Source organism: Marmota marmota, unplaced genomic scaffold, assembly GCF_001458135.2.
Source record: "Marmota marmota marmota unplaced genomic scaffold, marMar, whole genome shotgun sequence".
Lineage (NCBI taxonomy): Eukaryota > Metazoa > Chordata > Mammalia > Rodentia > Sciuridae > Marmota > Marmota marmota.
Genome location: NW_026000079.1, coordinates 2,223,448 through 2,237,919, shown reverse-complemented (window position 1 = coordinate 2,237,919; position 14,472 = coordinate 2,223,448). Strand labels below are relative to the sequence as shown.

At 36.1% G+C, this 14,472-nt stretch overlaps 1 protein-coding gene and 1 pseudogene across 15 annotated transcripts in view; both read right to left on the bottom strand.

Moving 5' to 3' along the window:
* The window catches only part of Gon4l (gon-4 like), an 84,142-nt gene that overhangs the window by 33,702 nt on the left and 35,968 nt on the right, over positions 1-14,472 (bottom strand). For all 15 annotated transcript variants that reach the window (XM_048814714.1, XM_048814711.1, XM_048814710.1 and 12 more), the window contains 2 exons: positions 9,504-9,605; positions 3,287-3,327 (listed from right to left, as the gene is read on the bottom strand). In XM_048814714.1, coding sequence (XP_048670671.1) covers positions 3,287-3,327; positions 9,504-9,605 — 143 coding nt within the window. The remainder of the gene's footprint in view (positions 1-3,286; positions 3,328-9,503; positions 9,606-14,472) is intronic.
* LOC107156567 lies at positions 2,113-3,280 on the bottom strand (annotated as a pseudogene).

The following is a 14,472-nucleotide window of genomic DNA, read 5'->3' as shown; positions in this document are numbered from 1 at the left end:
TGGGGCTCCATTCACATGGAAAATCAATTTCCATCCTTTCACTTTCAGCCTGTGGCTGTTTTTGCCTGTAAGGTGAATCTCTTGCAAACAATATATAGTTGGGTCTTTTGTTTTGTTTTTGGTACTGAGGATTGAACCCAGGAACACTTAACCACTGAGCCACATCCCTAGCCCTTTTTTATATTATATTTGGAGACAAGGTCTCGCTGGGTTGCTTAGGGCCTCAATAAGTTGCTGAGGCTGGCTTTGAACTCATGATCCTTCTGCCTCAGCCTCCCAAGTTACTGGGATTACAGGTATACATTACTGTGCCTGGCTGGGATCTTATTTTTTAATCCATTCTGACAGCCCATGTCATTTAATTGGAGAGTGAGACCATTTACATTCAATAGTATTATAGAGAGAAGTTTATTAATTCCTGACTTTTTGATTTATTGATAATGTTTAATTTGGTCCTGTTTCTCATTTGCTTAGTTACTCTTGAAATGCAATTTCTTCTTTTGTGAGTTCTAGGTTTATTTTTATTTCTTCTGCATTGACTATTTTTTTTAACATTTTTTTAGTTATAGATGGACACAATACCTTTTTTTATTTTACTTATCAATTTTTTTTTAATGTGGTACTAAAGATCGAACCCAGCACCTCACATGTGCTAGGCAAGCATTCTATCACTGAGTCTTCCAATCCTTAAGTTTTTCTTAAGTTCTGTAGTACTGGCCTAGTAGTTTCTGCTTATTTTGGAAGGCTTTTATTTATTTTTGATTTATTATTTTGGTACCGGGGATTGTATTCAGGGGTGCTTAACAACAGAGCCAAATCCCCAATCCCTTGTATTTTTCCTTTGAGACCGGGTCTCACTAAGTTGCTTAGGCTAATCTTGAACTCATGGTCCTCTTGTCTTAGCCACCCTAGTGGAAGGGATTATAAGTATGCACCACCATGGTTGGATCTTTTACAATTTTGAAGGATAGCTTTGCTAGCTATAGGAAACTTGGTTGACAGTTATTCCATTCCCCCCACCATAACCCCCTCAGGACTTGTAACGTCATTCCAAGCTCTTCAAGGTTTTAGATTTTGAGCTGAAATCTGAAGTAATTCTGATTGGCTTATGTCTAAATGATACCTGATGTTTTTCTCTTAAGGCTTTTAAAAATCTGTCCTTATTTCTATATGTTATATGTCATGGAGAGGTTCTTTTTTTTAAACTTATCTATATGGGGGTTAATGCCTCCTGTATCTGGATGTCCATCTCATTCTTAAGGTTTAAAAAATTTCCTATTATTTCCCTAAAGAGGTTATCCATTCCATTGGCCTGCATCTTACAACCATCTTCAATTCCAATCATTCTTAAATTTGGTCTCTTAATGTGGTCCTAGAGTTCTTGTATAAGCTTTTAAATACTTTTTTTTTAGTTGTCAATGCACCTTTATTTTACTTATTTATATGCAGTGCTGAGAATCAAACCCAGTGCCTCACATGTTAGGAAAGTGCTCTATAGCCCCAACCCAAGAATTTTTTTTTTAATATTTATTTTTTAGTTGTAGTTGGACACAATACCTTTACTTTATTTATTTATTTTTATGTGGTGCTGAGGAACGAACCCAGGGCCTCGAACGTGCTAGGCAAGTGCTCTACCACTGAGCCACAATCCCAGCCCCGAAGAATTTCTTAATGAGAAAAGGATTGATGAAAAATTTTTCTCTACATACAGACTAGTGAATCTTGGAATGATAAGCAAAAATAGTAAAATCACACTTTTTCTATAACAAATTACACATTATCTTCTATAGGAATAGCTGTTGTACATGAAAAAATAAAGATGTAACCACTATGTTGCACACCCAGAAACATTAGGGAATTTGGTCTTAGAATGATTTAGTTACCTTTTCCTGTCCATCATCTTTTCTTTTCCTTTTTTTTTTTTTAAAGAGATAATTTTTTTATATTTATTTTTTAGTTTTCAGTGGACACAACATCTTTATTTTATTTTTATGTGGTGCTGAGGATCGAACCCAGCGCCCCGCGCATGCCAGGCAAGCATGCTATCGCTTGAGCCTCATCCCCAGCCGTCTTTTTTTCTTTTTTTTTTTTTATTGTTGTTTTTAATTGTAGATGGACACATACCTTTATTTTATTTAGTTAGTTTTATGTGGTGCTGAGGATCAAACCCAGTGCCTCATATGTTAGGCAAGCGCTCTACTACTGAGCTACAACTCCAGTTCCCTATCTATTATCTTTAATATCTCATTTCTTCTTCTTCCCCAAAAGACCTTCTTCCTCTTCTTCTTCTTCTCCTTCTTCAAAATAATCATCATCATCTCCATCCTGAATTCCTTCATTAAATATAATAAGTTCACTTCCTCTTCTCTCTCTCCCAATTCTGGCTCTGCTACATCTTCATCCTCCTCCTTATCTTCCTCTTCTTTCTCATACTCTTCAGATGAACCAGCTTCATCTTCTTCATCTCCATCCTATTCATCTTCCTCTTCTGAGTCTGGTCCTTTGTCACCCTCCTGACCAACTCTATCTGAGCATGTAACTTATTGCAGCAGTTCAAAAATACTTTCTCTATAATTTTCTAGGTTTGTGATCTCAAGGTTAAACAAGTCAAAACTCTTCAAATTTTTAATGTTTTGCAGAGCTTCTACTATATTGAGATGTTTGATTTTATTTCCATTCAGACTGAGGTAGATAAGATTTGGACATGGTTCTGCCAGGACTTCCAAGCCTCCAGAAATTAAATTGTCAATAAGTTCCAACTTTCAAAGTTTAGATAAGCTGATAAGTTGGGCCAGAGAACTTAATTTCATGTTGGCTATACTCAAAAAATCTAGTTCTTTAAAAGTGTCATTCAGGCCCTCAATTTCCCCACTGACACACAGGTAATTATCAAGAACTAACTCCACCACCTCCTCCACACTTTGTTCTTTAATCCTTGCTACTCTCCTCCTTCCCCCATTCCTGCCACTCCCACTATCCCCTAACCCTAAAATTTTAAAACATTTGGAAATCAATGAAAAAAAAAAAACATAAATATAAATACACACTACCCCCAGATAGGTGTGGGGGACAAAGAAAAGAATTAGCATATGGAGCCAAGGAGTTGGGACTCCAGCGGCCCACGCCTCCTTATATACACATGCATGCATGCACACACACACTAGACATTCCTTCCCCTTCAATGGCTGAGCCTCCAAGACAGGGCAGTGCCAACCAACCCCCTACTCTACATTCCCAAGAATCTACTTTTGCCATCCCATGTTCTCACTCAAGGATCATTACTCACAGTTTCAAACAGTTCTTCCATCAGTTCATTCACTTCCTTTTCTGTGAAAAAGCCAAAAAGTAGGTTGTTGGCAGGAATTATTTTCATTTTGCAGTAAGGGAATATGTATGGAGACAATGGATGCTGTTTCCCACAAAGCATCTAACAAAATCCTCATCTCTATCCTTCATTTATTCAAATCAAAAACACTTATGGAACAACAACTATACTACCCGTTCAAGGTATCTGGGATACAGAAGAGAATGAAAGAGAAAGTTCTCCTTTCATGAAGCTTAAATTTTAGTGAGAAGACATCAGAAAATCTGACCTGAATGATTTTACAATTAGATACATTCATAGTTGGTTGGCCTGTTTAATTATACAGCACTGACTGGATTCAAGAAGCAAGTCTTACAGGGCCCGGTATATATACCTGTAATCCCAGAATACCTATCATCCAGGATACTGGGGAAATTGAGGCACGAAGATCACAAGTTTAAGGACAGTCTGGACAACCTGGTGAGACTCTGTCTCAAAATCAAAAATAAATAAGGGCTGGGGCTATAGCTCAGTAGCAGAGTACTTGTCTAGCAAGTGTGAGGCAATGGTTTTGATCCTTAGCACCACATAAAAATAAACAAAAAAATGTATGCTGTCCATATACAACTACAAAAAAATTAAATACATAGATAGAAAGGTAAATAAATATGACTGGGAATACAGCTCAGTGGCAGAGTATTCCTGGGTTCAATCCCCAATAATGCAAAAAAAAAAAAAAAAGAGAGAGACAGACATAAGTCTCCAAAATTGTGTCACAAAATTGATGCATCTTTGAATCTAAACCATTCAGCAACTACATCAATGATTTAGAAGATTCAGAAAAAACTCTTATTAAATCTGTAGATAACAGGAAGCTAGAAGGAAATGCCAATCCAACTAATCACAGATTTAAAAATCAGTATTCTCAAATCACCTAAATAGAATGGGTGGGGATAAATTTACAGTCCTACATTTAGGATTTTAAAAAGTCAGTTTCTTAAGTACATAAAAAGTTGACATGGTTTAAAAACAATTAGTCTGAAAAAGACCTAAAAGTTTCAGTTTACTTCAAGGTCAGTATGATACAGTTGCACCAAAATGATGCTCATATGCAAGAAGATAGGCATATCACTAACTACAGCAGAGCCTTAGACCACATCTAGAGGACTCTGAACTATAAAAGTCCTTCTTCAGAGAGCATAAAAAAGTGTAAAACTGCTAGGGATATAGTTCTGTGGTATAGCACTTCCCTAGCATGTATGAGGTCCTGGGTTTGATTCCTAGGATTGGAAAAAAAGAAAAGGTTAAAATCCAAATGTTTATTTTTTTAAAAAAATGTTTAATAGTAAGTAACAAAAGCTAAAATTCATTTTAAAAGTTAAAAAAAAATTGAAAAAAAAAAACACCTTGGTGAGGATGTGGAACAATTAGAACTCTAATAATAATATAAAATGGAAAACTGCTTTGGAAAATGATCTGGAAATTTCTTATAAAACTAAGTTATATAACTATCAAGGATTTACTGATTCCTCATCTAAAGAGTTGACTCAGGAGAAATTAAACATATAAGCACAGAAACCAACACAAGAAAGTTGAGCAGAATATATTAATGATAGCCAAAAACTGAAAAGAATCCACATGCCCAGTAACACAAAAGTAGATAAACTGTTGTATATATACATGAAATTCTGTAAAATTCTGTAAACTGTTGTATATATACATGAAATTCAGTAAAAGGGGACAAACTAATGACATATGTTATGAAGGATTCTTAAAAATATACTAAGTAAAAGAAGCCTCACACCTAGAGCACATATAATCTGATTTCATTTATATGAAGTTCTGAAATAGGCAATTCTTATTTGTGATTAAAAAAAAAAAACAGAAAGCGGGGGAGGCGGGGGAGGGGGGGAATGACTGACTTGGAAGGGGCATGAGGGAACTTTCTACAGTGATGATTCTATGTCCTGATAGGAATATGAGTTACACAAATAAAGGTATGTCAAAATTCATTAAATGGTATACTTAAGAAACGTGTGATACGTTGTATATAAATTTACATAAATGAGAAGTCACAAACAAATATTGAGCTCTAGTTCATGATATGCAAAGAGAAGTTTTTTTTTGTTTTTTTTTTTTTCTTATTTGGTACTGGGGATTGAACCCAGAGGTGCTTTACCATCAAACCACATCCCAGTCCTTTTTATTTTTGCTTTTTTTATATTGAGACAGGGTCTCACTTGAGTTGCTTAGGGCCTCATTAAGTTGCTGAGGCTGGCCTCGAACTTGCAAACCTCAAGCCTCAGCCTGAGTCGCTGGGACTACAGGGGTGCACCACCACATTCGGCTGGAGAAGTGCTTGAAATCAAAATATAACTCACTCTTAAATGCATTTTTTAAAAGATGAATTCATAGATGAACAGAGATAAATGGAGAGCTGCATGATAAAACAAATGCATATTCAAAGTTTCCCCCAGGGCTGGAGTTGTAGCTCAGCGCTTGCCTTGTATGGGTGAGGCACTGGATTCGACCCTCAGCATTACATAAAAAATAAATATATAAATACATAATTAAAATAAGTTAATTTTTAAAAATAAGTAAATAAAAATTAAAAGAAAGATATTGTGTTAATCTACAACTAAAAATATTTTTTAAAAAAGGTTTCCCGGGGTTGGGGATGTGGCTCAAGCGGTAGCGCGCTCGCCTGGCATGTGTGCGGCCCGGGTTCGATCCTCAGCACCACATACAAAAAAAGATGTTGTGTCCGCCGAAAACTAAAAAATAAATATTAAAAAATTCTCTCTCTCTCTCAAAAAAAAAAATGTTTCCCACTTATTCATCCTTTATAGCTATGCTAAAACATTTATATTAAAACATGTTCACTATACAATTCTTCTAATTCTTCTACATGTTTAAAAAAAAATTTAGCCAGACATGGTCATGCAAGCCTGTAATCCGAGCAGTATGGGAGGCTGAGGCAGGAGGAATGCAAGTTCAAAGCCAGTCTCATCAACTTAGCGAGGCTCTAAGCAATGCAGCAAGACCCTGTCTCTAAATAAAATATAAAAAGGGCTGGGGATGTGGCTCAGTGGCTATGTAACCCTGGATTCAATCCCTAGTACCATAAATAAATAAATAAATTCTTAATAAAATGTAACGGAGAAGTTTAAAGAAAAATAAAGGTTAGAATCCAGAGGAAGTAACATGGATGGTGCCCTTTGGAGAACTAATGAAACTTGGCATGTTTTACATAGGAAAAAAAAACCAACACTTAGGAAAAGAAACATCTTTGTGTGTGTATGTGTGATACTAGAGACTAAACTCAGGGTTTTGCACATGCTACACATGCTCTACTACTGAGCTACAGCCATACCCCCAGCTTTTTTTTTTTTTTTTTGTAACTTTTGAGACCAAACCTTGTAGTAAAGTTGTCAAGGCTTGCAATCCTCCTGCCTCAGCCTCCTAAGTAGCTAAAGAAACATCTTTTATATGCACAAGGGCTGGGGATGTGGCTCAAGCGGTAGCGTGCTTGCCTGGCATGCGTGCAGCCCAGGTTCGATCCTCAGCACCACATACAAACAAAGATGTTGTGTCCGCCGAAAACTAAAAAATAAATATTAAAATTCTCTCTCTCTCTCTCTTAAAAAAAAAAAAACACAAAAAACAAACAAGAATATGGAAATGTTAATTGAGCAGTTGTTCAGACTAGAACACACTGTATTTGCAGAACTGATGCACTCCCTCTCACTGAAGATATACAAACAGAGATAAAAAGGTCATATCACAGAAATTATAAACAAATTCTCAAGTGGGAAAAAATATGACCCCACAGAACTTTTAAACTATGATTTTATGCTTTTTTATTATTTTTTTTATTTTAGTCTACCCATTATAAGGATAAATCCTGTTGAAGGGATTATAATTGAATAATATCACAATGTCACATTTGTTTTATGACAAGGAGTATGAAGAAAATTTATATTTTACCCTAGTTTTCACAGATCTCTCACTAGAAAGATGGCTCTTCATTCAGGCATCTCAAAAAAGTTCTTTACTTAATTGGCAAATATTGCCAGCACTGTGCTAAACGTTGACTTTACAGCAGTAAATAACACAAAGCCGTGGAGAAGCTCCCAGTCCAGGGGAAAAAGAGAGATGCTAAATAAGAAATTATCAGAGCAATGAGTATATAAAAAAAAAACATTAAAAAATGGTATGAGAATGCAAAGCAAGATGATCAATTCTAATTGAAGAGAGTGTCGCTAAGAAATTATATGTAACCAGAAATAACAGTAGATAAACAATAAGGGAAAACAAGTATGTTCCAGCTGACGGATGAACAGAAATAAGATAGCCTGATTTTCTGCTTGAAGCAGAAAATTTCCTTACCTGCAAATGACACTACAGACAAACTCCTTTTAAAAAGATTCTTTCCTTGTCTTCTATGACACTACATTTTCTTGTGGTTTCCTAGTCCCTCCTTCGATGTCTTCTCAAAGCCTAAACCCTCCAGCCTTTTCATTCCACGCATCCTCTTTAACTTCTGGTGCTTTCTTTCCAATGCTTCCTCTAACTCTTTTTCCCCTTGCAGTACAAGAGATTGAATCCAGAGACTCCCCACATGTTTAGGCAAGCATTCTACCACTGAGTTACATCCCCAGCCTTTTTTTTTTTTTTTTTTTTTTTTAGTTGTAGATGGACACAATACCAAAGGTATTTTATTATTTTTATGTGGTGGTGAGGATCAAACCCAGGGCCTCACATGTGCTAGGCAAGTGCTCCACCACTGAGCCACAACCACAACTCTCCCCAGCCCTTTTTATTTTGAGACATGGTCTCACTCAATTGGCCAGGCTCAAACTTGCAATCCTTTTGCCTCAGGCTCCAGAGTTGCTGGGAATACAGTTGTGTGCCACTAAGTCCTACTCCTCTAAATTTAATTGTTACAATAGATAATTTGGATAATTTATCAAAATAAATAGAAGATCTTCATAAAGGAGATGGTATTCTAATCTCAAAAGCAATAAAATAGAAAGTCTAAAGTACTGTAGGAAATATACTGCATTATTTAGACACACAGTAAATATTTTTGGAGGCCTAAAAAAAATCTCTGTACAACTTGGTCAAAAGGTAAGACCTTGCTTTCTCCACATTGTACATATTACTCCAGCACAGGGTCATGTAGACCCTTTGTAAAAATCAATGGGTTTTTTTTTTGGATACAGGGTCTCACTATGTTGCCCAGACTTGACTCCAACTCCTAAACTCAAGTGATCTTCCACCTCAGCCTTCCAAGTAAAAATAAATGATTTCTGAAATATAAATTTTCCATGACTGGAACACTAGCCAATGATACAATTTTTTAAATAAATTACTCAAAGTTATCAAGATTATTTTATATACTACAGTCTTGCAGCAGGTTGTGGCAAAAGTGATCTGCCATGGAATTTATCTGGGCCTATGTCCTCAGACTAGTTTAATATATTAATTTTACCCATCAAATACATTAAACTAGTATTAAATCAAATACCAGTTTAATCTTTCTAAAATCCAACTCAGTTTCTATTGATTTTCTACTTAAAACTTCCCCATAATCTGAACACTACTTATGTTTAGTACCACCTCTCACACAACTCCACCTAATTAGATATTTTCTAAACACATTTTTTTGATGCTTTATAATTTTGTGGTTTGCAGATGCTCTTGTGTTTGCATTATCCCTCTTTGTTCCCAATCATCAAAAATCTCTCATATCTTCTTGAAAGCTTGGTTAAAACATCTCATCTTATGAATCCTTTCCTAAGCCTCCTACCCTATTCCATACCATACTCTAGGAGATGACAATCTCTTTAGGTGACCAAGTGTACTTTACACTCAACCTGTTTGGCACCTATCATGTTATACTGAAATTCTTTCCCTTGACTAGTCTCTCACAGGGCAGGGACTGCTCGAATTTTTCTTGGTATCCCAACTACAATCTTTGCCAAATAATAAGAACTCAATACATCACTATGGGATATAAAAATAAAGTACTGCATTCTGAACATATAACTAAATTTAAAGAATTACAGAAATAAGCAGTAGAGGAAACTTAAATGTCTTAACTTAAACATGGTGCAAATTTCACCAACAAAAATCTACAAAATAAACAAAGGTAGATGCAGAACAGACAAAACTAGGATTTGATAAACATACTCACTGGTAATTCTCACTGCCCGGTCAGTACGGAAATCCTCTGTATCTGGTTCATCAAGATCTTCTAGAAAATTATATTCTGGATCGTCATCATCATCGGCTTCATCTAGGGGGAAAAAATGTTTTATACATTTATTCCCAAGTTCTGAACTCATTACCAATAAAATCTTAGTATTTTCGCTTTTTAAATTTTTTATTCTTTTTAGTTTCACATGACAGTAGAATATATTTTAACATTATACATACATGGAGTATAACTTCCCATTCTTTTTTTTTTTTTTTAAAGAGAGAGTGAGAGAGAGTAAAGAGAGAATTTTTTAATATTTATTTTTTAGTTATTGGCGGGCACAACATCTTTCTTTGTAGGTGGTGCTGAGGATCGAACCCGGGCCGCACACATGCCAGGCGAGCGCGCTACCGCTTGAGCCACATCCCCAGCCCTAACTTCCCGTTCTTGCGGTTGTACATGATGTGGAGTCACACTGGTCATGTATTCATACATGAAAACAGGAAAGTAATGTCCAACTCATTCTACTATCTAAAATCTTGGTATTTTCAACACCTTAAGAATCTGTTCCAATAAATAATGTACATTTTTTAACTTTTTAAAGAACTGGTTTTCTCCTCAGTGCCTCTGCACAGATCATTTCCCACAGCTGTCATCTCACCTACTTTCTCCAATAAACCAGGTTCTGCCCCTCCTTTCAAAATAAACTTAAGGCTATCAATATGCAGCAGAAGACAGAAAGCTGCTAATCTCTCTTTGAGTAGTACATCCCATGAAAATGAGACACAGAAAGATAGACCACCCACAGGCAGTTAGGGAAAGGGTCTCAGAGAAGGAGGAAGACATGATTAGAAAATCAAGCTTCAGACCCCACCTAGTCCTAACCACAGGATATTTCCTTAACTACCCCTAGCAATGACTTACCTAGAGAACACTCACCCCCACTGTTATGCTAATAAAGGCTCAGACACTACTCTCTCCAGGGGCTGGAGTTGGAGCTCAGCAGTAGAGCACTTGCCTCTTACTGTGAGGCACTGGGTTTGATTCCCAGCACCATGCATAAATAAATAAATAAAAATGGGTCCATCAACAACTGATATAAAAAAAAAAGAAAAAGAAGAAAGAAAGAAAAGAAACTGCTCTCTTCAGATTAGCTGAAGTCAAAATAGAATTGATTGGTCCCTTTCTGAATCCTATATTTACATGTCATCCCACCAATCACCTACAGAGACAGATCAAGCCCATAAAACCCCCTAGACAGAAGACAGGCCCCTGAGACTGTACCTTCCCTCAGAATCACTCCTGTATTCTGGGAGCCTTTTCTGCTTTAAATAATCTTGCTTTTCTACCCTTCACTTGTACATTTGTCTATGGATCTCATTCTTTGAATTTGCCAAAGAACTCACCTGACATCACACTCTGTTTTTCAAAATTAGTACTTTTTAGCTGGATGCAGTGGCATATGCCTGTAATCTCAGGAGGCTGAGGCAGGAGGTCCTAGGTTTGAGGCTACCCTCCTCAACTAAGTGAGATTCTGTCTCAAAATTAAAATTTTAAACTATAAATAAATTACTAAAAAGGGCTGGAGATACAGCTCAGTGGTAGAATACTTGCCTGCCATGTGTGAGGCTTTGTGTTCAATCCATAGTACCATCAAAAAAAAAAAAAAAAACTTTTTGTAAAAGCTATTTGTACACTATTGATAATAATAATAATAATAAAAAGGAATGGCATAAATTACATAGCCACTCCCAACAATTAGGGAGTGGCTATATAATTATAATATCTTGGTGTGATAAAATAAAAAATGTGAACATACAGCATTCTATAAATGCTTAATACATGCATGACAGTAGAGCATAATTTCTGCATACATAATAACAATAAGTATGAAAGTTATATATCTGCAATGATAAGAATCATAAATAAAAATGTACAAAAATAATAAATGTTATGCTAGGGTAGTAGAAATACTGGAAATACAGGTGTTTTTCTAATTTTCTTTTATTCATTGATTGGTTTTTTTTGCAGTGCTGGGGACTAAAGTCAGAGGCAGTCTACCACTTAGCCACATCTCTAGGTCTGCATTCATTTATTTATTTTTAAATTTTGAGACAGGGTCTCACTAAGCTGCTCAGGGAGGCATCAAATTTGTCATCCTCCTACTTCAGCCTCCCAAGTCACTAGGATTACTGTGCTACTGTGCCTAATGTTTTTCTTTTTTTTCTTTTCTTTTTTGTGCACACTAGGCAAGCTCTCTATTGCTGAGCTACATTCCCAGCCCCCATGATTTTCTTTAATGTTAACATTATGACATCTTTTCAAATTTTTTTTTTTTTTAAACTGGCATCTCACTATGTTCTTCAAACTCTTAATTCCTATGCTCAAGTGATTCTCCTTCCTTAGTCTCTCAAACAGCCAGGACTACAGCTGGGCACCACTATGCCCAGTTTCTTTTCAATTCCTTAATAAAAACTGTAGAGTCATTACATTATATTTTTTCACTCCTGGAAATTGAACCCAGGGGCTGGCACATGCTTAGATAAGTACTCCACCACAAGCTACATCCCCAGACCTAGATTACAGAATTTGAGGTGATATTTTTCCCAGACAACTTTAGATCAGTATTTTCTAAGAAAACTTTCTGCAATCATGGAAATGGTCTACATATGTACTGTGCAATACGATAGCCACTAGCCACATGTGATTGCTGACAACTTGAAATGTGGCTAGTGAAACTAAGAAAATTAATTTAAGAGAAAGAAATAAACTACCAAAAAGAAAAGAATTAAATTCATAACAATTATGTATCCATTAAACAGGAGAAGAAATTTCTAGGTATTATGATGAAAAAAATCTAAATTATATAATTAAGTAAAAAGAACAATCTGCAGATCAATAGGTATAATAAGATTCTTTGTATGAAAAACTTTCTCACTTAAGATTCTTTGTGTGAAAAACTTTCTCACTTAAGAGAAATATATGCTTAAGTGAACACAAAGAATATCAAAAAGCGCATGAAATTAAAAAAGACTGAAAAATAAAATGCTTTTTCACTTTCTACCCTTTCACAGTATTTTGTAATATGAAATGAGCCTCTTTCGTTAAAAATAAATATGCACTTTTTTTCTTTAAATATTTTTTAGTTGTAGTTGGACACAATATCTTTATTTCACTTTTTTATTTTTATGTAGTGCTGAGGATCGAACCCAGGGTCTCACATGTGCAAGGTGAGTGCTCTACCACTGAGCCACAACCCCAGCCCCCACACTTTTTTTCTTTTCTATAGTTTCTAATATGTTGGCCATGCTAGCCTTCAACTCTTGGGAATCCTTCCACCTCAGTTTCCCCATTCAAGAGTCCACAGATGCTACCACTATGTCTGGCTTACATATACTTTTTTCTTGTATTCTTTTTCTAGAAACAAGGTCTTGCTATGTTACCCTGGCTGGCCTTGAACTTGCAATCTTCCTGCAAGCCTCAGCAGCCCAAGAAAAATGGCATCAGAGGTGTGTGCCAGCCATTGCACCCAGCTTTGTATATACATTTTAATTCATTATCAATGGAAAATTTATGCTAATTTACCCAAATCTACTTTGATAATTCTTTTATTTAAATATTTATTTATTTTTTAGTTGTAGTTGGACACAATACCTTTATTTATTTATTTTTATGCTTGCTGAGGATCGAACCCAGGGCCTCACATGTGCTAGGCAAGTGCTATACTGCTGAGCCCACAAACCCAGCCCCTACTTTGATAATTCTTGACTCAATATTTGTACTCAATTTGCTGGGCGTGGTGGTGTACACCTATAATCCCAGTGGCCTTGAGGCTGAGGCAGAAGGATCCTCAGTTCAAAGCTAGCCTCAGCAAAAGCAAGGCACTAAGAAACTCAGTGAGACCCTGTCTCTAAATAAAATACTGGGGATGCGGCTCAGTGGCCGAGTGCCTCTGAATTTAATCCTTAGTACCCTCCAAAAAACATGAGCAAATAAATTGTACTCAATTAATAATATGTTAATTTGCATTGTTAATTCATAGCTATTTAAATATCAAGTTTTTTTCCATCTATTTCTGGGTTTATCTTGCCATTACAAATTCTTTGGTTCCTAGGAAATGAAATCCTATCTTCCTAATCTCCACAATACATTTGATGTAGATCTCTTTACAGCAAGATCTTTACCAACACTGTTGAATAATCAAAGTTCTCGGGAAAGCCTATCACATATGGGTAGTGTGTACAGGTTTGGACCCCATCTGTTTGGGTGCAAGAAGTGCAACAGATGGCTTCTGCCCACACCACGCAAATGGGTCAGTCAATATTTTTCTCCAAGAACTTATTTGGCAAACATGCTGAAAAATCATTTAATAGGATTTCTTCTGAGTTCTGCTTAGCTCTTGATACTGTGGTGGTAGAATGTGCTCACTGATTAATAATGTCAACATTTACCCAGATTACCTTAAGTTGGTATGCTCCTCTAGTGATGTTTCTTAATTATTTTCTGCAAGTAAGATTCTGACTTTTGCCAGGTATGGTGGCACATGCCTGTAATACCAGCAATGTGGGAATCTGAGGCAGGGGGATTTCAAGTTCAAAACCAGCCTCAGCAACTCAATGAGGCCCTAAGCAACTTTCGAGAACCTGTCTCAAAATAAAAATAAAAAGGGCTGGGAATGTAGATCAGTGGTTAAGTACCACTGAGTTCAATCCATGGTTCCAAAAAGACAAGACTGACTTTTAATAACATGTAGATCAAATGGTACTAGGAATATGTGAAAATAACCAAAAATGCTATAAAAAGTATATAGGCCTATGGCATAAGTTTGGTACTAGGATACCATATCAAGCATCATTTCCTGTTTACCAGCCCTGAGTAAATTCAGCTGGTAGACTTAGGGGCCAAACACTCTAATCATTGGCTGTGTGTGTGTGTGTGTGTGTGTGTGTTTTGTTGTTGTTCTAAC